This window comes from Peromyscus californicus, unplaced genomic scaffold (assembly GCF_007827085.1).
Source record: "Peromyscus californicus insignis strain IS unplaced genomic scaffold, ASM782708v3 Scaffold_24__1_contigs__length_46423439, whole genome shotgun sequence".
Lineage (NCBI taxonomy): Eukaryota > Metazoa > Chordata > Mammalia > Rodentia > Cricetidae > Peromyscus > Peromyscus californicus.
Genome location: NW_026294535.1, coordinates 28805624 through 28828183, shown reverse-complemented (window position 1 = coordinate 28828183; position 22560 = coordinate 28805624). Strand labels below are relative to the sequence as shown.

General features: G+C 40.6%; 1 protein-coding gene and 1 non-coding gene across 7 annotated transcripts in view; both read right to left on the bottom strand.

The window, feature by feature from the left end:
- Positions 1–697: 697 nt before the first annotated feature.
- Positions 698–22560, bottom strand: part of Nap1l1 (nucleosome assembly protein 1 like 1) — a 28754-nt gene continuing 6891 nt past the window's right edge. The window contains exons 2-16 of one of the 6 annotated variants that reach the window (XM_052753358.1): positions 19709–19748; positions 15290–15375; positions 14138–14240; positions 8017–8158; positions 7707–7787; positions 7009–7137; positions 5997–6068; positions 5248–5387; positions 4770–4915; positions 4654–4673; positions 3490–3612; positions 2698–2727; positions 2138–2188; positions 1407–1473; positions 698–819 (exon numbers count right to left, since the gene is read on the bottom strand). In XM_052753358.1, the coding sequence (XP_052609318.1) occupies positions 1441–1473; positions 2138–2188; positions 2698–2727; positions 3490–3612; positions 4654–4673; positions 4770–4915; positions 5248–5387; positions 5997–6068; positions 7009–7137; positions 7707–7787; positions 8017–8158; positions 14138–14240; positions 15290–15375; positions 19709–19725 (1173 nt within the window). In that variant the 5' untranslated portion in view covers positions 19726–19748 and the 3' untranslated portion in view covers positions 698–819; positions 1407–1440. Of the gene's footprint in view, positions 1477–2137; positions 2189–2368; positions 2465–2697; positions 2728–3489; positions 3613–4653; positions 4674–4769; positions 4916–5247; positions 5388–5996; positions 6069–7008; positions 7138–7706; positions 7788–8016; positions 8159–14137; positions 14241–15289; positions 15376–19708; positions 19749–22560 lie in introns of those variants that run through there. The other 5 variants (XM_052753356.1, XM_052753357.1, XM_052753354.1 and 2 more) reach the window with 5 other exon arrangements.
- Positions 19385–19525, bottom strand: LOC128120143 (small nucleolar RNA SNORA48). Its single transcript, XR_008221788.1, has one exon. It is a non-coding gene; the product is annotated as a small nucleolar RNA SNORA48 (small nucleolar RNA).

The window sequence follows — 22560 nt, the reverse complement described above, 5'->3', positions numbered from 1 at the left end:
CAATATACCCTGTGAAGAAAAGTTCCTTCCCCCCAATGAACAGTAATTAGCCTGAGGTATTTTTAATGTAGCTCTCAGTATCTAAAACTTAATGTCACCCTCCCCTGCAATGGCCTCATTACCATTTTGGGATCTATTACAATGTGGTCACTTGAAACCCCAAAGTGGGGGGGGGGGGGAACTAAATAAAAACAACCCATCGATCTCTTGAAATTGCACACTAATCTCATCCATCCCCACTACAATAGGAGCCACATGCTCAGACCTATAATAGAGGTGTTTAAACTTCATTCTCCAGTTTAATTAGTCAAGCTTAGTGTGACTGCAATGTGGTACAAAGGCCTGATTTTTTTTTTTTTTTGAGCATTTAGTAAGACAGAGAAAGTTTGTGAGATTTACCCCAGTATGCCTTAACATATCTGTGAGGTAGTTAAATCAACAGGACTACCCATTCGTAACTGTCCACAGCAAACAGGAGCATGGCTAGAGGACACACGACTCATCCTTGAGCAGAAACACAGAAGCCAAAAAAAATTTTAAAAAAAGAGATCACACATTACTTGTCCCCCTTTTAAAAGCACAGAAGTATTGCCACCTCCAAGGGTGTTCAATATGGAAAACTAGGCATCCCTGAACTCCAGCTAACCCTCTGCAATAGCCTCCATCAGTACAAACTGAGACATCATCCTGTGAGAGCTAAGACTGTAGAACATTTTTATTTTAGGCTATAAAAACAAAATTAGGCAAACAAACGAGAAAATTCAAAATAGGTTCAAATGATGTAAATCCATCCTTTCCAGGAAAGCAGAAGGGTAGGCCCTACCACAAAGAAAAGATAATTAATGGAGGTTAATTTTCAAAGTACATTTAAATACTATCAGATTAACTTCTGAAAACACAACAAAAAAACCTAGGGTTTGTTCACCTTGCTATGATAAAATATAAAACTCCCTTAATAATCTGTTAGAAGGTTTGATCTTAACTGGAAATTCGTCACCACCATTTCCTTTCCTCCAATCTGTCAGTCACCGCATCATCCCCTAACGACGTAACAGAAGCAGGAGCTAATGCAGGCAGACTCCAACCTGTTCTATCAGCTGCAAACAACTTTGGTTCTTTAGGAAACAAACAGCTACACCAAACAATATGCTCAACAGCTGACTTTCATAACTGTATTCCAATATGGTGAAAATATTCCAGAAGAACCAAGCTGCAGCAATAAACGGACATGCATTAGCAAGGATTTATGCATTCAACATATCTGACAGAACTCTAGTTGGGATGCTAGGTAGAACAAATTGGTCTTTAAAATATCCATTTCCTTTCCTTTAAAAACTTACTGAGTCTACCAAGAAAGTACAAAACATAAGGCTGTAAGTAAGAGACAGTCGGGTTTAGGCTATTACAGGGTAGGCCGTCCTCGGGGCCAGACTTCCTGCTTCACTGCTGCTTGCACTCTGCTGGGTTCTGATCCTTCTGTCAAAGGAAAACAACACGTCAATCTACCTCCCACCTGCTTGGTATTCGTCACACAACACTTCTTTATTATCACACTACCTCCAGTCTGGTGTAAACAAGTGACATGGGATAGTGACACATGACTTAAGTTAGCAAGTCACTGAAGTATGCAATAAAGACCACCATGTTGGACATGTCGGCAATTATCATCTGTCCTTTTATTTTCCAAGATATTTATATTCAGACTAATTCATACCTATCAAAATACTATTTTACTTCCCTTATACTTGCTTAATTAAACACCTTCCTGAAATTCCACAGCATATGGTCGATGAATAAAATAAAGGAAATGCTAGGTTTTAAATGAGTCCTGCGAATTATTACAGACTCTGAGGGAGAAGCAGCTTCCACTAACCCTAAAATTCCCCTAACCCTGAAATTGTAGACTGGGACTTGTAGGGATTAAATTCTAACAGTAACGGTGGTGGGGAGAATCACCACCCAGCACTGCCCTCAAGGTCAGAGCACTCCTGCCCCCAGAGCTCCTGTAGCTGACTAATTCTAACTGCCCTTGGGTAGAAAACAACCCAAGCAATACATGTTGAATCCTTAGAAAGAGCCAAGGCCGACTCCCTTTAGTCAAAGTTAAAGTAAAAGAAACAGCGCTGGGTTTGCTCACCTTTGGGTCATAGTCAGGATCGTTTTCCTCATCTCCTTCTTCTTCCCCTTCCTATATTAAAGTTCAAAATGCATCCATGAAGTAGGTACATATTAGGAAAACTCGGCTCACAATGTATGGAAATTTTAGTACAAGTTACTCTACGGGTCAACAGATTTTCATGATTACAGAGTTTGTGGATAATACAATTTAATTTGAAAGCTTCTAACATGAAAAATTTCCCAACACAACTTGAGACATCCAGACAGCTTTTATTGAAAAGATTTACTGCAGCCAACGTTGGAAAAGTTTACTGCAGCTTTTGACTTCTTCAAAGAGCTGATAACCCTGCAGCAGAACAAAATTATTTGAAATAAAAAAAAAAAATGTTGCTGAGTTTTGCAATTTATTTATTGAAACCTTATACATACATTGTTTGGCTGTAGAATTCTAAAATCATATTTTCCAAATAAAATTTATCCCAAATCACAGAATGATTATAGCAACGGATTACATTAATCACTCAATTTGCTCCTCAATGTGTTATACAGTGAACTATTTGCTCATTTGGTAAACATTACCTCATCAGCTTCTTCACCTTCTTCATCATACTGAAAAGAAGACAGGCAAAAGTGTGAATGAGTAACAGTAAGTGAGGAAACACTCAGTACTTACATTAGTAAACACCCATCGTTTGGAACACCAAATGTAAAAACGAAACCACCACCATAAATGCCATTAAGTGGCGAAAACTCCCCAGTTCTGTGCTAGCTACAGGCTGAAGCAGCCCCTAAGATCTCTTTAGAGTCTAGACTACCCATATAAACACCATCATAAACACTCAGGAGGTCTGGTTGTTTCAGGGGGGCTGGAGAGACGGCTCAGCAGTGAAAAGAGCACTGGCTGCTTTTGCAGAGGTCTCGAGTTCAATTCCCAGCAACCACATGGTGGCTCACAACCATCTGTAATGACATTCTGGCCTGCAGGAACACATGCAGGCAAAACACTGTATATATAATCTTTAAAAACTAAAAGTGAGCCGGGCGGTGGTGGCGCACGCCTTTAATCCCAGCACTCGGGAGGCAGAGCCAGGCGGATCTCTGTGAGTTCGAGGCCAGCCTGGTCTCCAAAGCGAGTTCCAGGAAAGGCGCAAAGCTACACAGAGAAACCCTGTCTCGAAAAACCAAAAAAAAAAAAAAAAAAAAACTAAAAGTGAAAGTAAAAGAATCCAAATATCCTAGAGACTTCTAAATTGAGAAAAGCTATCCAAAGGATTAGCTGAATTATGAATTCTTCTCTGCCCTACTTTTATAGAACAATAAATCTCAGAAACCCTCCCAAACGGCCCCAGGGCAGGATTCCAGGGCACTCACATCATCGTCATCATCCTCAATAGCCTCGCCAGTAAAGTATAACACTGATCTTGGGATTATCCGCTCCCGTAAAAAGTGACCAATTTCAAAGTCTGCAGCCAGGATAACTTCAGCATCGTCATCCTGTAAGAAGCATTGTCACGTGAGTTAGCCCTGTTCTCCTGTCACTTTAAACTTTACACATGTAGATAAGTGGTCATCTACATGTGCTAGCTTTGCAAGTTATTAATACCTAAAAATAAGTTAACAGGCCAGCATATACACAAACCAAAATTATACTAAATAAATAGGACTATTTATATATGATAGAGGGCTTTTTGTTTAAAGAGCAAAAGGCAAAAGCAACTTTGCTACATGAAGGCAATTTTCCTTTGAAAATACTGAGGCTGGGCGGGTAGTGGCGCACACCTTTAATCCCAGCACTCAGGAGGCAGAGGCAGGTGGATCTCTGAGAGTTCGAGGCCAGCCTGGTCTACAGAGCGAGATCCAGGACAGGATCCAAAGCTACACAGAGAAACCCTGTTGGGGGGAGAGGATGAAAATAAGGCTGGCAGCCGGGCGGTGGTGGCGCACGCCTTTAATCCCAGCACTCGGGAGGCAGAGCCAGGCGGATCTCTGTAAGTTCGAAGCCAGCCTGGGCTACCAAGTGAGTTCCAGGAAAGGCGCAAAGCTACACAGAGAAACCCTGTCTCGAAAAACCAAAAAAAAAAGAAAAGAAAAGAAAAGAAGGCTGGCAAGATGGCTCAGCAGGTAAGGCTCAGTGGTTAGGAGCACTGGCTGCTCTTGCGGAAGACCTGGGGATTCAGTTCTCAACACCCACAAAGCCACTCACACTCAACTGTAAGTGACTCCAGTTCAAGGGGATTTCTCTTCTGACTCATGCAGGCATCAGGCACACAAGTGGAACACACACACACACACACACAGGAAATTAATACACATAAAGCAGTACTAAATCTTCGGCAGGCATGATGGCACTTGTCTTTTATCCCAGCACCTGGGCAGCAGGTGGATCTCTGTGAGTTCAAGGCCAGTCAGTGCCACAAGGAGCCTGCCTTTTAAGGAGGGGAAAAAAAATGCTAGCTTCAACCAGCCCATACTATAATTTAAGATCTAGTTCTTTAATTTCATGTATACTAAATTGAAAAAATAAACTCAACTTACCAGATCTCCATTCTCAGGGACTGCAAAATTAAGAAAAGAAATCCAAATGTGAAAAAAAATAAACAATGTTTACAATAAACACCTGTGGGTAAGACCAAAACTAAGACACTACTTACCTTCAGGAGGGGTAAAAAAATTAAAGAAAGAATCATTGGAAACTGTTTTAGTCACAGTTCGAACTGTCCCACGTCCCTTGTGTTTCTGCTTCTTTTTAATGGTTTTCAAAGTAACATTCTTTCCTTTTTTCCAATCTATCTGGCACCTTAGGAAACAAAATATTTACATTTTATATTTTAACACACTTGATTGCTAGATCTTTTTAGAAGCGTTCATGTCAAACTAAAATTTTACAGGATAATTGGCTTAGTTAGCAGAAAAATTTTCTAAACAAAACTTTAAAATCTGTAGATTTACACGAGCAATAACACATGATATGAATAAAGTGAATAAACAGTGTATTCTTTCCCAGACTCAGAGGAAAATGACCGACGACGGTGTCTGGCAATGGACAAATCTAACAGACCCACAAGGGACTGCAATACTGTAAGCTCTGCCAACAGTGAAACAGAAAACACAGCCGTACAATGAACTCACCCTGTACAACCCATAATTTCTGGTCCATCAAAAGAAAAGGGATCAGAATCATCTGGTTCTGACCTCATCCTGTAAGTCTTTGTTAACACTTCATTTGTGAAATATTCATTGGGTTCAAAGTGAAATTCTAAGATAAAACTCTTTAAAAGAAAAGAAAAGTGAGTTAAGTTCTCAGCCCATGAATTTCAACGCATCAGTAAACAGCCTGACCTGGGGCTTAATAAGCATGCATCCCAGTCTAATGCTCTCCGCGAGCTGAAACACAATCCTAACAGGAATGTAAGGGACACCCCTAACTCTGTTAAAGGCATAAGATAACCACTATGTTTCAACTTAAATAATCATCTAGGGCAGGTAAATCCAAATAAATGACCAAGTGCCCCTTCTTCCCATCCCCACAGAGACACTAATTTTTAGATATGAAGCTAGGCCCAACTCGACACAGGAAAACTCTTGAGCCTTTACTCAGCACTGCCCACAGCTGGCACAGGAGGGGTTATTAGCTGATCTCTCTCCTCACGGAGCCCTTTAGCACCAGCTACCTGAAGTCCTTCCCAGGCACACATCTGAACACATTGCTACCTTGTCATATTTTATCACTTTATCAAGGATCACTGACTGGCTGTACAGAACCACAAGCACCAAGAGCAAGCAGACATGTATCTAATCCCTAACTCCAGAATATCATGTTTAAACTCATCTGTAAAAACATTACAAAACTAAGTATTGATTTAGAAGTTCTTTCTTACCATAGGCTGGCCAGCATCTGAGAACTTCACTTTAATATCTTTCAAGTGCTTCAGGATAGGTTCATCATGTTCCTATAAATTAAAATAAAAATGAGTATCTCATTTGGCACTTGAGGGTCAATGTTCTGTTACTATACAAAAACTCCTGACTAAAGAAAGCATCTGTTACAGTGAAGTTTTGTATAGGAACTATGAACCCTAAAACTTCTCCACCATATTATTATGGTTTACACTGAAGCTGCCTCATACTGAGGGACCCACCTGAAAAATGCAAGTCTAAAAAAGGTCATTTTTTTTAAAGATTTATTTATTTATTAATTATATATACTGAAGAGGGTGCCAGATCTCATTACAGATGGTTGTGAGCCACCATGTGGTTGCTGGGAATTGAACTCAGGACCTCTAGAAGAGCAGTCAGTGCTCGTTACCTCTGAGCTATCTCTCCAGCCCCAAAAAGGCCATTTTTAAAACCATGTTTCCTGATTATATGCCTTTTCAAACTGTTCCTTCTCTACTTGGGTATCGCAGGAATGCAGTCAGCACCCACTGAGATTATTCCTTTGGTCACTGTTTACTCCAGCAAGCACAAGACAGGGCGATCAGCCCAACAGGACAATCAATGGCTAGAACTCGAGGCAGCTGCTCCAAAGGAGGTTAACATCTGCTGCTTTCCCAGGGAGGGAGTCAAATCGCTTCCTATTTTCAATGCCAGTTTCCCCTGGAGTCCCAAGTTTTAGCGCAACACAAATGAGACAGTATTTTCTCAGCAACCCTCCCTCGATACTAAAGTATAGGAAAACAAGGTCTTATGAACTATGAGAAGAACCAACTGATAATCAATCACAAAGATACTATTTCATTACTAAACTTTTAAAATACTTGGATTAATCAAAGACAAATTTTCTTTCTATATAAAACTATAAATAAGAAGTCAACTGAAGAAATTAGCAACCAAAGATATTTAAATGTCAGGCTTCTTTTAGTAAGCAGGTGGTTTTATGAATTAAATTACCTGAACCATATCACTGAGCAAATCCACATTCTTAAAAACTGTCAACCAAAATTCAGGAATCCCTTTAGGGTCTTCTTTCTCTTCATCCTTTTTCTCATCTTCAATCTTGGCCTTTTCTTTCATTTCCTCCTTGAAAAAGACAGCAAACAACTGAATTATATATTAGGTCTTTGGATAAACGTATGACAGTGGCCTAACTTTCAATCTCAATCAACAAAGGTCTGGTGTAACTGTGCACATACTGCCGGCCCTCATTCCGAACTTCAGTTCCACAGAAATCAAGAGGCACCAGGCAGAGATCAAGGGCTGCAGGAACATCGTAGAAAGCAAACAGAGACCTGCCCAATGTTCAGCCTGACATTCAATCAGAATAATGTACTGATTACATCTCTAAAAGCAATGGTCGCCTAACATGTCACAGCTGTTGTTACCGACTACAGGCAGGTCACTTGAAAACTGTACGGATCTTCAACAGTCACCATAGAGTTCAAAGAAAACAATACAAAAAGCTCGAACTACTACAATAGAAGGCTAAAGGATGGTTCATCTGCGTTATTCACATACAAAAAAGGACACGGTTGAGAGCCAGACCTTACTAAGCTGTTTACATAACACCACATGCCATCAATCAATGCACTCGTGACAACTCCTTATGCTCCTGCCACCTGAACGTACAGGAAAACACCACTGGTACTCACTGCAACTTCTTCTTCCTCATCTGGTTTCCATTCACACTCTTCTTCTGTAGGTTCATAAATTGCATTAATGATCTCAAATCGCTAAAAGGAAAAAAAAAAAAGCTTGTGTAAAAACATTAGCACCCAAGCTTAAAACCATTGGTTTCTGATTAAGGACTCATAGATTTAATTACTAAATACCACAACTTTCAATAGTTATTAATGGTTCCACAAACACCTCCAATACCCATTCCATTCAGATATCTCAATATCAAACCATTTCCAAGTTTGTTTTCCCGAGGTAGTTTTAAAGAGTAGTGTAAACCGTTACCTTATCAAATAAAGGCTGATAGAGCACAGCATACTTCCTCTCGAGATCATGAACTTCCTCATAGAATTTGGCTTCTATCTGTGCACATTTCACTTGAAGGTTTTTGAGAGCATTCACTCGTCTTTTGACTACTTTAGGCAAGCTGAAAGTTTAGAAACCACTTCCATAAAAATCAGAAAAACACAAGTCACAGTTTTTCACATTAAAACGGGAAACATAAGGCTGGGCGGTGGTGGCACACGCCTTTAATCCCAGCACTCGGGAGGCAGAGCCAGGCGGATCTCTGTGAGTTCGAGGCCAGCCTGGGCTACCAAGTGAGTCCCAGGAAAGGCGCAAAGCTACACAGAGAAACCCTGTCTCAAAAAACCAAAAAAAAAAAAAAAAAAAAGCAAAAAAAACCGGAAACATAAAAAATGGGTATGTTTTAGTTGAAGCAAGGAATTTAAAATTCAATAGAAATAGATCCTTTCATTATAAAAGCGAGTAATCAACAGTAATCAACTCTAATTATTTGTAATAAAGTTCAGTATCAACAGTCTCAATAATAAATGCAATCTAGAGTAAAACAAGGAGCTGCCATCCTGACTCGACATAACAACAGTTATTTGATGTGTGTAAGCAGCTACCTCGTCTGTATTTTAACTAGGGCAAAGAAGACACACATGGACTTGCAGAAATGGTTATTTTCCACTTTCTACATTTAAATTAATTTGGAACTTGAAATTATAGTAAGAAAATATTATGAAGAATACGCATTTTCATACCTGAGATACAACTGATATAATACACAATGTGGTTTATTTGGTGTTTTTTAGATATTGCCAACGGGATGCCTCAAGGACATAGCCAAGCTGACCCTTGACCTCCTGATCTTTCCACTTCTACCACACAAGTGCTGGGATTACAAGGTGTGTACAACCACACACCTGGTTGACATATTCTTTTTTAATTACACACAATGAAATTCATAAACCCTTCCTTCCCCCTTCCCCTAAAGTTCACACGCAAGCAAGACATATTTAATCTTAGACAATCTCAGCAAGAAATACCCTAAAAATCCAGGTCAAATTTTCTATCCACAGTTTGTAAAATAATCTTCTTACCTAACCATTAAAATAGTTAAAATTAAAGAATTAACACTTTCAACTAGATCAGTTTTCTCTAATTCTTACAATTAATCTGCACAAGCCTGATGACTGAAGTTGGATTTCCAGAATTTGCAGTGGAAGGTGGAGAACTAACTCCTGTACACTGTGGGTGTGTCAATGTGTGCTCAAAGAGAAAAATGGAAAAGGTGAAATCACACCCCTGCAGAGTGAGGAAGTAGCACAGGCTGCTGGCTTTCTTCCTCATTCTAAAATTAGCCCTAGAAATTTTAGAGCAAGCCACAAAACCATCTCAGGAAAGCAGGCACACACACACACCTCCACAGTCAACTTTAAGCTGTTTGCTGTCTAATTAGTATACACAGAATAAACTGCAGCTTGGGACAAGATGCCTGAAAGCAAGTTGATGACAGTCTAGGGGAAACCATTTTGTAAGAAAGAAATCCTTTAAATTCTGTTCTTCCCTGGGACAACTACTGCCTCTTCCTATTCAATAACATTAAAGACAAAATTCCAAAGGAAACAGTAAGTTATCCATAAACGGAAAGGAATAAAATTTATACCAGTCTTCAAAGCTAAACACTGTTTACAAGAGAGAAAAAGACTTGTAGTCTGAAGAACTGACTTCACAATAAATGAATGCTGTGTAAGCTTCTGGTCAAGATAAATGTATTGGACACTGCTGTGGAACAATCCTTTTCTACACTATGATTATGTATTACTCTCATTGGTTAAAAAAAGCTGACAGGCTGGTAGCTGGGCAATTAGTTAAGCTGGACAGCAAAACTGAGAATGATGGGAAGAAGGACGGTGCAGTCAGGAGAGGCACCAGGCAGCTGCCAAACAAGCCATGAACCACGTGGAAAAGCATAAATAGAAGTATGGGTTAATCTAAGTGTAAGAGTTAACTATTAACAAGCCTGAGCTATTGGCCAAGCATTTATGATTCATATTCAGCCTCTGAGTCAGTTATTTGGGACCAGGCAGTCGGGAGAGAAACAGCCGTTTACAGGGTGCATTAGGCTTTCCCAAGAGGTAAACCATACTATTTAAAGCAATTTAAGTAAAAAGTACAAGTAATACTATAAGGTATGGTAGTAAATTGAATATGGCCTTGAAAGAGAAAAGAAAGCAGTATTTGTAAGCAATACACATCTTAAGAATATTCAATAAGCAATACACTATCAACACAGCTGTGTATGACCAGGGAAGTAACTACAGAGGATGAACTAGCTATAAACAAAGGAAGTCACAAATAAAGACAGCTCCAGTTAGTCCAAACATAATTTCACTTTCAGGACATATAAAGCTGAGGCTCACAACTGCTTGTAACTCAAGCTCCAGAGGGATTCCATACCTCTGAGTCCCATTAAGGCACCTCCACTCAATGTGCACATGCATATTGCACTCAAACTTGCTCACTCTCTCTTCCTCTCTCTCTCTAAGATCTCAAAAAAAAAAAAAAAAAATTAGAGGCTACAAAGATGACAATGGTTAAGAGCATTTGATTCCAAGCATCCACGTAAAGCCGCTTACAACTTCCAGGAACTCCAGTTCCAGGGGATCTGACACCCTCTTCTGGTTTGCCTTAGAATCGCACACACTGTGCATACGCTTGCACAGTACACACACGTAACAAAACAAAAAGCTTAAGTGTTAAAAACAACCTTAACCACACACGCACGAATAGAAAAACGCCGTCCTTTAAAAAAACGTGTGGAGTGGTGATGCATGCCTACGATCCCAGACCCTGAGAGGTAGAGACAGCCATATCAAGCATGACGCCAGATTAGTCAAACTGAGTCCGTATCTCAAAACAAAAGGCTGAACTTAAGAAAGAAAACTTTAGCTTATACTACTGGATAGAAGACATACATGAATAAAATAAGAAAGCTAGAGTATGTGTCTTAATGCTAGGGGGGAAGAAGTATGGCCAAAGAAACTACAAAATACAAAGACAAGAAGAGTAGAGACACACAGAGCCATAAACAGATTTAAAATGTAACCAGTCTACAGTGGGAACTGGAAGTCATGGTTTTTACATATCTTTCCTAGAAACTTTCACAGTGAACAGTTACTACACAGAAATAAAGGCAGCTTGTGCAGTACAAACACTGAGTTACTCTGGTCAGGATGTCTTCTTCACTCGACAGCTGGCGAGTCGTGCATATAGGTCAAATGCCAACACTGGAGATAGTTCTCTCCTCCCACTCCTGTGGGGGTTCCAGGGATTCAATTCGGGTAGTCAGGACTCCATCACTGGAGTACCAAATGCCTTACCTGCTAAGCTATCTCCCCAACCCCAGTCAGTATTTACAGAATAGTTACAAAAACAAGAGGGGAGGCTGAAGAGATGGCTCAGTGATGAGTGTTTACTGCTCTTGCAGAGGACCCAAGTTCATTTCCCAGCACCCACGTTGGACTGCTCACAACTACCAGTAACTCTAGTTCCAGAGGATCTATTGTCCTTGTCTAGCCACCCTGGGCAACCACAATATGCACATAAATAAAAAAATTAATCATAAGAAAAGAGAATGCTGAGGCCATGATGGACAGATTAAAGTAAGTACATACATGGCTAGAGACAAGGGAGAGAGCAGCCATGGAAATACGCAAAAGAAATCCGAAGTGAAATTAAGAGCCAGGCACTTAGGAGGCAGAGGCAAATAAATCTGAGTTTGAGGCCAGCCTGGTCTGAACAGCAACTTCCAGGACAGTCAGGGCTACACAGAGAAACCCTGTCTCAAAAAACTAAACAGAAACAAAAATTACAGTTCTAAGAAACATTAGCGACACCAAGACAACTGGGTATTTTAAACCTAAACTACAGCATAGTACATACATGTTTAGAAAACAGCAAACCAAAACTGACACTAAGGAAAACTTGGACAAAGCAAATTAGATTTAAAAAAAAAAAAAAAAACGGTAGGTAGCTGGGGGCAATAGCACCCTTCTTTATTACCAGTAGCTGGGAGGCAAAGGCAGGCAAGATCTCTGTGGATTCTAGGTCAGCCTGGTCTACGTACCGGAACTCCAGGAGAGCCAGGACTACTCTTTTGTTCCCCCAGAAAGGGGGGCGGGGGGCGCGGGCGCGAGGACACAAGGCTAGAAACGGCTCAGCTGTTAGGAGCACTTGCTGATCTTGGAGGACTGGGGTTAGCCAGGTTCCCAGCATTCTCATGGTGGTTCATAGCTATTAACAACCCATAAAAGTTTCTTTGTATACATAAATACACACATACATAAGCTTATCTCACAAGTAAATGATGTAACATACTAACAATTATGTCTATTCCTAGGGGATGAGGTTAATTTGACATCAAATACACTTAGAGGGGGTGTGCTATAAATTACTCCAATGATTTTAGCAATATTACTGGATACACTACCATTTAAAAAAAAAAACACAGCATTTCTCCATATAAGCAGGAATACAATATAAAAGAATACTTTATTAACAGGAATATCATATGCAAAATATACAGAAATGAATATAATCAATATTCTAAGAAGAAAACCACAAAACTGAAAGCTAGCATGTGTTTATGAACAACACAAGGCTATGGATGAGATGATACTAAAGATCCCCACCACCTGTCAATTTATGAACTGTAACTGATAGCAAACTTGCCAGGTTAAAACTGAGAACCCTGTCAAACCTGTGGACAGAGGTGTAGGCAGCTTGGCTTCTTGATTGTATTTAAGCATAGGACAGTATGGAAGGAAGCATCTTGTCTGTCAGACAAGGACAAAGGAATCATGTCCTGACCAACACGAAGACTGTACTTAAGAGCCGAGATTATGGAAGCAACTCACTGTCTCCCGTGTTAACACACACTCTGAAGCGACAGCTAGCAGATGTGTCAAAGACAAGAACAGACAAAAAGACCAGTGAAATCCGTGTGCTACTCACAAAGTCAACAATTCAAAAGAGCCTCCTATGTTAACAGGTGGACATGTATAAATGGAAAAAGAACGGTTCACAGTTAACGGTTTAATAAGAACTTACCAGAACAGGAGGAAGGGATGGATGTTTATCTGTACCAAGAACAAAGCTAGACTTTGGAGGAATGCAGGTACTAAGAAAGACTTCTCAACAATTTGAATCCACAAGTCATCAGCACAAAATGGAAAACAAAACACCCATTTGCTAATACAAAAATTAAGGATTTGTTTACTGAAGGACTCCATAGAATATTTTTTGCAATAATAAGGGAGAAAATATGAACACATGAGGAATTCTACAAAATATAAAATGACAGTAACCTCAGTTAAGAAATGGACAGAGGGTGCAAACGGGCTACAAGGCTCACTCATTCCTGAAAAGCAACTCCAAGTTTACTAGAAAGCAGAATATACAAGTAAAACCAGATCATACTTTCTATGGTGGAAAAGAAAATCATCTACAAAAAGTTGGATGCCAACTTTTGGCAGAGACATGGAAGATAAAGCCACCTTCAGACTAAACATCTCTGGAAAGAAACCCCAGCATTTCCAGAAATCTTGCTATAAGCCCTGAAGATTGTCTGCTCTCTAAGCAGGAATTCTACCAAAGTAACAGCCCAAAGAACTTCTTCCAATCCCTTAAGGGGAGAAAGAGAACAATGAGCACCCATCCCAGGACAATCTGGCCAACACAACAGTAGACACACAGAATCAGGAAGCGTGTCCAGTAAACAGAGGGCAGTAGACATGGACCTTAAAATCAGAAAGCTGAGTTAGGCAGCACATGAAGTAACCCATATTTTTTTTTAAAAAAAAGGAACCTGTATTTCTAATTCTGTACATTCCTAACCAATTTCTAAACAAATCATAGAAATGGCTAAGAACAGTGTACTTCCTGCAGACCTGAACCAAGTCAAAAGGCCTAAGCTATTCAGAGCTCTACATTCTTAACTCCCCAAAATCTTATACTAGCTATTAACAGACATTAGCGTTCCATGATGACACAGGTAAACGTCAGCAGTTTTTTTATAGAAAGATAAATGAGGGTAGAAAAAAAAAGAAACTTGTACCTTTCAATGTATCCTGTTGGTGTGTCTACCAGACCATCCAGTCTTTCCTGAAGGGCTGCAAGAATCTGAGGATTTTGCATCATCTGAACAGTCAGCTGACGCGCTTTTAAAAAGAAAGGGGGCATTGAAAAAGGGATTTGTGAAACCGTTTCTGCTGTTTCCACTGGACACCAATCATGAAGTCTTGCTAACAGGCACATAAAATGCTGGTATGACAAGTAGAAATGTGTGGAGTAAGCTAAGGAAACCCAGCACTTAGAAACGTTCGGGTTTCTAATGATATTTAAAGTACAGGATTTCTCTAGGCCTTTATCACAAGCACAACGGACAAAATTTTTCTAGTCCTGTTCGTTATCTTGCGTTTCACCACCTTTCTAAAGTTTCGGGAAGCTCAAAGCTCTGTCACAATGCTGCCTACTACCCAAGACTCGACAAGTCACCTGAGGGCAGACAACTTACCAGAAAACTCCATGTATGTACATTTAACTTGAGAGTGTAACAAAATCATTCTCAGTTATATTCTTGGAGACTAATTTGCTTTTAATAATAATTAAGAACTAGATGATACACAGCTGTAATAATAGGCATTTAGGAACATCAATTATAGCAACTGAAAAAAAATTCTAAAGAAGGCAGGAACTCCGTATTTTCATAATTAAAATACATCTGGCTAAAAACGAAAGGGAGTCACCTGGTTACCTCAGTACTCCTGGACCATCTACCCACCAGTACTACTCCTCATGCACGTTATCTGCTAGGCAAACTTTCACTGATTCCACATACATTTAATAACACCCTTCTGATGTTAATAGGGTGCATTTTTAAAGACAGCTTTCTTACATAATTAAATAGTAAACATAGGTTAGAAGCATTGCCAAGTAACTCCCATTTCCAACCCTTCTAGTATTACACAGCTAGGTACTCTCTAACTCCACAGTAGGGTGAAATGTTCATGAGTTACTACGTTCATGTCTTCCTTGCTTACTGCTTCCTCTTACACAAAAGCGCAGTTACTAAACTCAGGAATGGATGAGGAGATAAAGGATAACAACAGACAGGGGTCCAGAAAAGAGTGGGAGAACAGTTCCTATTGCTCTCCTCTAGAGGACACATGCCAGCACTGCTGGCTCCTGAAGTAATTGAAAAGAATACCTTTGATTTTTGTTTCTTCACCCGTTTCTTCTTCTTCTACTTCTTCAACGTCATCCAAATCTTGATCAAGTTCAGACTGTTCTTTGCTACAATGTCATAGCATCACACCATAGTTTAAATGTATGAATTACAAAACAAAATTATAGAGAAACTTGTATTGACTTTCTAAAAATAAACAGGGTTCTTTCAAAGGACAGAGATTCACAAGTGATTATGATTTCGAACTATGTAACACGGACACAAGTACTAACTGAAGTTGGTACTTAAAACCATCTAGCCAAAAACAAGCTTCAGGCTGCACAAACGCAGTCTGGTAGGTTTGTGACCGCAGGAAGCATGTTTTCAAACTTGTATCCAATGACTGCATTCCTCTGTCTTTGTAATGAAGCGTACTATCATTTTATATAGGGCAGTAAAATACCAAGATGAAGTCCGTTTCCTAGCCGATTTCATAACTGTCTTGGTAATGACATTTATTTGCTATTGTTTTTGTACATTTATTTCATGTGGCCTATGCTGGCATCTAACTTCCTATGTAGCTGAAGGCTACATAGGAACTTGATCCTCCTGCCTCCACCTTCCAGAGTGCTAGGTAGGATTACAGGCCTACACCATCATGCCCAGAGTACAGCACTAAATTGGTGGTGGATTTTTTGTTGTTTGGTTTTGGTTTGGGGACAGTTTCCCTGTTGAAGTCCTGGTAGTCCTGGAACCTGCTCTATAGACAAGGCTGGCCTCAAACTGAGAGGCTTGCCTCTGCTTCTGCTGGGATTAAAGGTGTGCACCATCACCACCTGGCTTGTTTTTGAGATGGGATGCCTGTCACCACGTAGCCCTGGCTGTCTGGCTGTGGTAATGAGATCTTATAAAACAGAACATATTTAAAACTGTAAGAATCCTTATAAAATGGTAGATAGCTAGGAAACCTTTCTGATCTTGATCCATCCTTCCCTTCTGGATTAACTACAGATTCAGCAGTTACATTGGACCATGAGACATCCCAGAAAATACAGGTAACCACACTAAGGATGGGGAGACAGATCTCTATGAGTCTGATGCCAGCCTGGTCTAGAGTGAGTTCCAGGACAGCCAGTACTACACAGAGAAACCCTGTCTTGGGGGGAAAAAAAAGGCAACAGGGATCCTGCATCTCTGGTTATGAACACTTTTTTACTTCATAGTAAAAATGGAGAAGAAATGCCAACATCGTGCTTAAATTTTAGCCATAACAGTTCCATGAGGAGAAAGACAGATTTCTTCATCATCTTGGAAGAATCAGCAAACCCTACTTTGCGGATATGGGATTCCATCTAGAAACGAAGAGGGTGGGATTAAGGACAATTTTCCTTTATTTTTTGGTTTTGTTTTGACAAGGTTTTGCCATGTGTAACAAGGCAGCCCACAAACTCAACTATCTTCCAATCGCAATCTCTAGAGTCCTGGAACTATAGTATGATCCTATGAACCACCACAGAGAAAAACTCAGGGCTAATTCCAGGATCTCTGACTCCTTACAATCATCTGTGTGTGAATTCAGAGCCGGAGGTTGCTGTTGGGTAAGTCACAGCCGCCGCACCTTTAGTATCATCAAGTATTTACTGAACGAATCTCACAAACTGTATCATATGGCCAAATCTAGCCTACTTCTATCTATAAATACCACAATTTGTATTAGAACAAGGCTCAAAGTGACTACAGCACTCACTCCTAGGCCTTTCTCAGTTGACTGGCTCTTACTTTGAGGGGTCCCGTCTCCCACGTTCCCAGGGCTAACAGCCATATAGAATTAAATATTAGGGTGGAGAAATCAAGCTGTTATAATCAATTTGCAACTTTTTAAATTATTTACAAAATGATCAATACTAAGCTAATATGGCAGACTAATGGCATCTAATTTTAATTCTTCCAAAATCGCCAGTTCAAAAACAAAGATAGTATTGTTAAAAGAGTTAAGACTAAATGTCAAGAAAAAGAGATCAAAATTTTGAAGCCAGAAAACATAAATAAAATCCAAGTAGGCAATGTGAAGGATAAGCCTGGCAGTCTTCAAAAGAATAAAAGCTAACAGTATTGGGTGTCTAATTTAACTACTTATAAACTAGAATGCTAAAAAGCCTCTCCCTGGCTGCCAGGATTCCTACAACAGTGGACTACTAAGAAAGGAAAGGCAGAGCCAGGCGGATCTCTGTGAGTTCGAGGCCAGCCTGGGCTACCAAGTGAGTCCCAGGAAAGGCGCAAAGCTACACAGAGAAACCCTGTCTCGAAAAACCAAAAAAAAAAGAAAGGTCACTCTGAAGTTGGGTGTTCTAATACCCATCGATGACCCAACCGCAGAGTCCCACGTTAACAGGACCCTCTACCAAGCCTTCACGATTTTAATCAACTATTGTTAATCTTTCAATGCACTCACCCCAGATCCCAACATCAATTTTAACAAGCAGATAATAAGCACTACCCCATTAGGAAAGCCGATTACAAATTAAGTCTGAAGTGAAAGGAGAGAGGAGTAAGTAAGACTGAAGAGGAAAGAGACACCCAGAGAAAGACAGTACAGTCAAGTGAGGAGGGAACAAAGATCAAGAGGGGGGAGGAAAGCAACAGATTTCAGAACGCAAACGGAAAACAATGAGTCTACGTCTGTCCAGGAAGAAGAGCAAAGAGACAAGATGAAAAATTACAAGATACGAACTAGAAGACCACTCCAAGATAGGACATCTAACAAGAGTTACACAAAGAAGAGACAAGCCAATGAGCAGTCAGTCAAAACAAACATGTCCTAGAACCGAAAGCCACTGAATTTGGCGGACTGAAAGGGTCCACTACCGAATGGCTGTATCAAGTGTGAAAAATTAGACATTTTCAAAGATAAAGCCAAATGAAGGAAACCCATCAAAAGAAATACAGTGTATGTGACCAGAGAAATGTGGCTCTGAATTTAACATCACACCGGAGGCGGTGACAGCAGAGGCACCTTCAGACTTCTGAATAAAGATGTTCGTTAGAGTGCTACAGCCTAACTGTCACTAAAGGAGCCTGCATGTCAGAGAATCTACTTCCTGTCCTCTTCTAAAGACAGCAAGCATGCATAAACAGGCAAAATTGTCACACATATTTGTATTTGTTGACCTTATGGTAAGGTTCCTGTCCCTCCCCCAACCCCATGCCCTGGATATATCTAAAGCCACTGGCAATCTTAATTAATTAATCACAGTGTTATACTGTAACTACTGTGAGCTGGTAAGGCTACTGTCAAATTAAACAAGACAAACCTTGGGCAACCTATCCCATCCTCCCTGACCATATTCTATGAGACACCCTCCCACACTAGACACGCACCACAGGAAAACGTGCCTACCCCTGTAGTTGAAGCTGTCAGAACAAACCCCAGTAGAGCCTCAAGAAAGGTTAAGCCACTAAAAGCAAAACTGCTTTCAAGTTAAGTCAGTGCTTCCTCTTAAAAACTCACCAGTCAGCTGAGGAGACAGCTCAGGGGCAGAGCAGGAACCTAGCATATGTGAAACCCTAAATTCAATTCCTACTACAGTCCTAGCCGCCTCCCCAAACCAGCATTAACATTCTAAAGAACGCAAAGAAATGAATTAAACAAGATTGAGACGCGTCCTTACAACTCTGGATAAGGAGGTGGAGAATGTAACTGAGAAAGAACGAAAAGGGACAATTCTAACAGCAATCTCCCCACTTTTAAGTTGTATACGTGCTGTTGCTGCGTCAATTCTACACGTGTTTACACATATACGTGTTAATAGGAACATGGTGAGAAATACACATGCTAAAAATTCTCCCAAGTATTTATGAACTACTACCACGATCAGCATGTTTTGCTTTTTTGAGACAAGGTTTCTCTTTGTAACAGCCTTGACTGCCCTGGAACTTGCTTTATAGAACAGGCTGCCCTCGAACTCAGAGAGATTCGCCTGCCTCTGCCTCCCAAGTGCTGGGATTAAAGGTGTGTGTCACTACACCTGTTCTGTTTTGTTTTGTTTTTCAGAGCTGAGGACTGAACCCAGGGCCTTGCACTTGCTAGGCAAGAGCTCTACCACTGAGCTAAATCCCCAACCCATTTTGTTTTTTTTTGAATGTGCCCTAGGCATGAAACAGCTTTGGCCACCAAGCCAGGCATCAAGCTAGGATGAACAAAGGACTGTCATCTGCTCTGCCCCTGACTGATATAAGAACAACACCACCAAGGTGTCTCTCTGCCCATTGCCAGGGGGTGGTCTACTCAACTTATGAGTGATTATACATAATGCATTTTAGATTAGATATTGTACCCAACTTCCAACAGAGCGGGTACCAAGGATGTCAGTAATATACATTTTTATAATACACAATTTGTACTGCTATTCACTACATCACAATACAAACTCCCTAAAAAGGAGTGAAATATCCACCACTTACTTGTCCATGTCTGCCATCTTGTAAGAAGAACTCCAAATATCTAAAAGAGAAAAGAATCAGTATTAAAAACAAGCATGATTTACTTAAAGCTAAGAAAAACCCTATGAATCAATAAAACACTTAATCTAGTAATTATATATTCTCTTTAAAATAGCATGTGTTAAGGAAAAAAACCATGACGCCTTTAATCCCAGCACTCAGGGAGGCAGAGGCAGCAGAACTCTGTGAGTTCAAGGCCAACTTGATCTACAAAGTGAGTTCTAGGACAGCCAGGACTAGAAACCCTGTCTACACCTCCACGCCCCACCCCACCACCCAAAAAAACCATGGAACACACAAAGACTCTGTTATAAAAACGAAAGCAATGACCTCGAACTCAGATATCCACCTGCCTCTGCTTCCTGGGTGTTGGGATTAAAGAAGTATGGGGACCACCACCACCACCAGAGGTGAGTTTCTTTTGTTTTCTTTTAAAGACAGGCTTTCATCATTAACCCTGGATAGTATGAACTCACTACATAGACCAGGCTAGCCTCAATGCAGAGATCCATCTGTCTCTGCTTCCCCAGGGCTGGTACTAGAGAAATCCACTTTGTATTTTAATCCACTTTTTTTAGCAGTATTTTAAAGTGACAAATGACATCAATATTTATTGTGTGTGCACCATGGTATGTGTGGAGGTCAGAGGACAACTTACAACTTTACCCAGTAAGCCATCACTATTATTTTTTAACTCAAATTCATTTCAAAAGCAAAACTTTGCTTAACTACTGCCCTTTCTATGACTCTAGAGGTCTCTGAAAAGCTTAATATTTCTTGCATCTTTCAGCTAGTTTATGAAAACTGGTCCCAGTACTTTGGAACAGCTAATGCAGGAGGAGGATTACTAAGCGATGGAGGCCAGCCTGGACTAAGTAGAAGACTGCCTAAAAACCTATTTCTTATGGCCATCCTCTTGGCATCTGGAGGCTTCTGAAGATGCCCACTGCATCAGGGTTTGGATGAGGAAAGAAAGCAGCAACTGAAACCCAACACTACAGCACAGAGTTGAGTTCTCAGTCATGTGACCATCAGGAAGGTGGCTCACATCAGCAGGGCAGCCTAGCTCTGTGGGACCACTCAGAAGCCTTCCATCATGTATACTATACCACCAGTCTTTGGAACACGGTTTCCCTGCACTGTTGAAGACCCAGCCACCAAAACACCTACACAATGTCACCAGAAAAGAAACGTGAGTTGTGGTGATAATGTGTTCCCCAAAATATTGTGCACCCTAATAAACTTATCTGGGGTCAGAGAGCAGAATAGTCACTAGATACAGAGGCCAGAAAATGGTGGCACACACGCCTTTAATTCTATCACTTGGGAGGCAGAGATCCATCTGGATCTCTGTGAGTTCAAGGCTACACTGGAAATGGCCAGGCATGGTGAAAAACCTTTAATCCCAGGAAGTGATGGCAGGAAGCAGAAAGGTATAAAAGGTGTGAGGACCAGGAACTAGGCTGGTTAAGCTTTTAGACTTTTGAGCAGCAGTTCAGCTAGGATCCATTTGGATGAGGACACAGGCTTCCAATCAAGAGGAAACAGGATCAGCTGAGGAACTGGCAAGTGAGGTGGCTGTGGCCTGTTCTGCTTCTCTGATCTTCCAGCGTTCACCCCAATAACTGGCTCCAGGTTTGTTTTATTAATAAGGACTTTTAAGATTCATGCTAGTGAGCACTGGAGACCGCACTGGTAATGCCTTAAAACTGAAGCCCAGAAACAGCACTTGTGATTTCTGCTCACACTGTATTGGCAAGAACCTGGCAACACACGCCTCACTGGCTGGAGTATAGTGCGAGTACATGTGTCTGAGTGTGCAGAGAAAGCAGAAGAGAGTGCCTGCAGTTAACACATGTTCATGGGTGTCACAGGAATCTGAACTCATGGCCCTCATCACTGAGCAACATGCATCATCTCTCCAGCCCTCCCATTTGCTTTACACAGCACATAGTACTGAAATTGTCTCTAGCAACAGCCAGTGTTTATAACATGGTTAGTAAGCAATTATGAATACTAATTTAAAATTATGAACACCACCAATCCTTAATCTCGAACGAAATACAACTGGGATTATATGCTCTGCCTATGAAATCAAAGATTCTTTCAATGCAGGGGAAACCGGGGTAAACACATGTTCTTAAATCTGGATTAAGTTACTTTTCCTAGAAAGTAATTTGGCCACAAGAGTAAAAAGCCTTGAACGCACACTACACTAAACTACATTGCCAGTTCCCAAAACAAGACCTCTGTACAAAAGCACCTAGGAAGCAATAACAGTTCCATATAACAGGGAAGACAATAGGGACAAGTGAGAAGTTTCCTTAAAACAAAACTGGGTTTCACCCGGAGCCTAGGCTGGCCTAGAACTAGGCACCACAGGAAGGAGACTGTCCAACTCTTGGTAATCTTACCTCAGACTCTTGAATGCTAGGATAGTAGGCACGAACCCACTAATTGAGAACACTTTTCATTCTGTATTATTTTGTTTTACTATATGCACTAATATAATTGAACAACATCTTAGAACTTGCTGGGTTAACTAAATACCTCATCTAGTAAACCCTGCAACTGTATGAATAAATGTACAGGCATAACTTAACCTGTACCCGACATCCAGAAAATTCTCAATTAGCATGGGGTCAATGTTTCTGCAACATACTAGGTTAGGATGATGTAACAGTTAAGTGTTGTGACTGTTGATTGTTAACTTGGCAGGATCTGGACTCACCTAAGGTCAAGTCTCTCAGCATGCTTGTGACAATGATGACATTAACTGAAGTGGGGAAAAACCCTTCCTAAATGTGCACAGG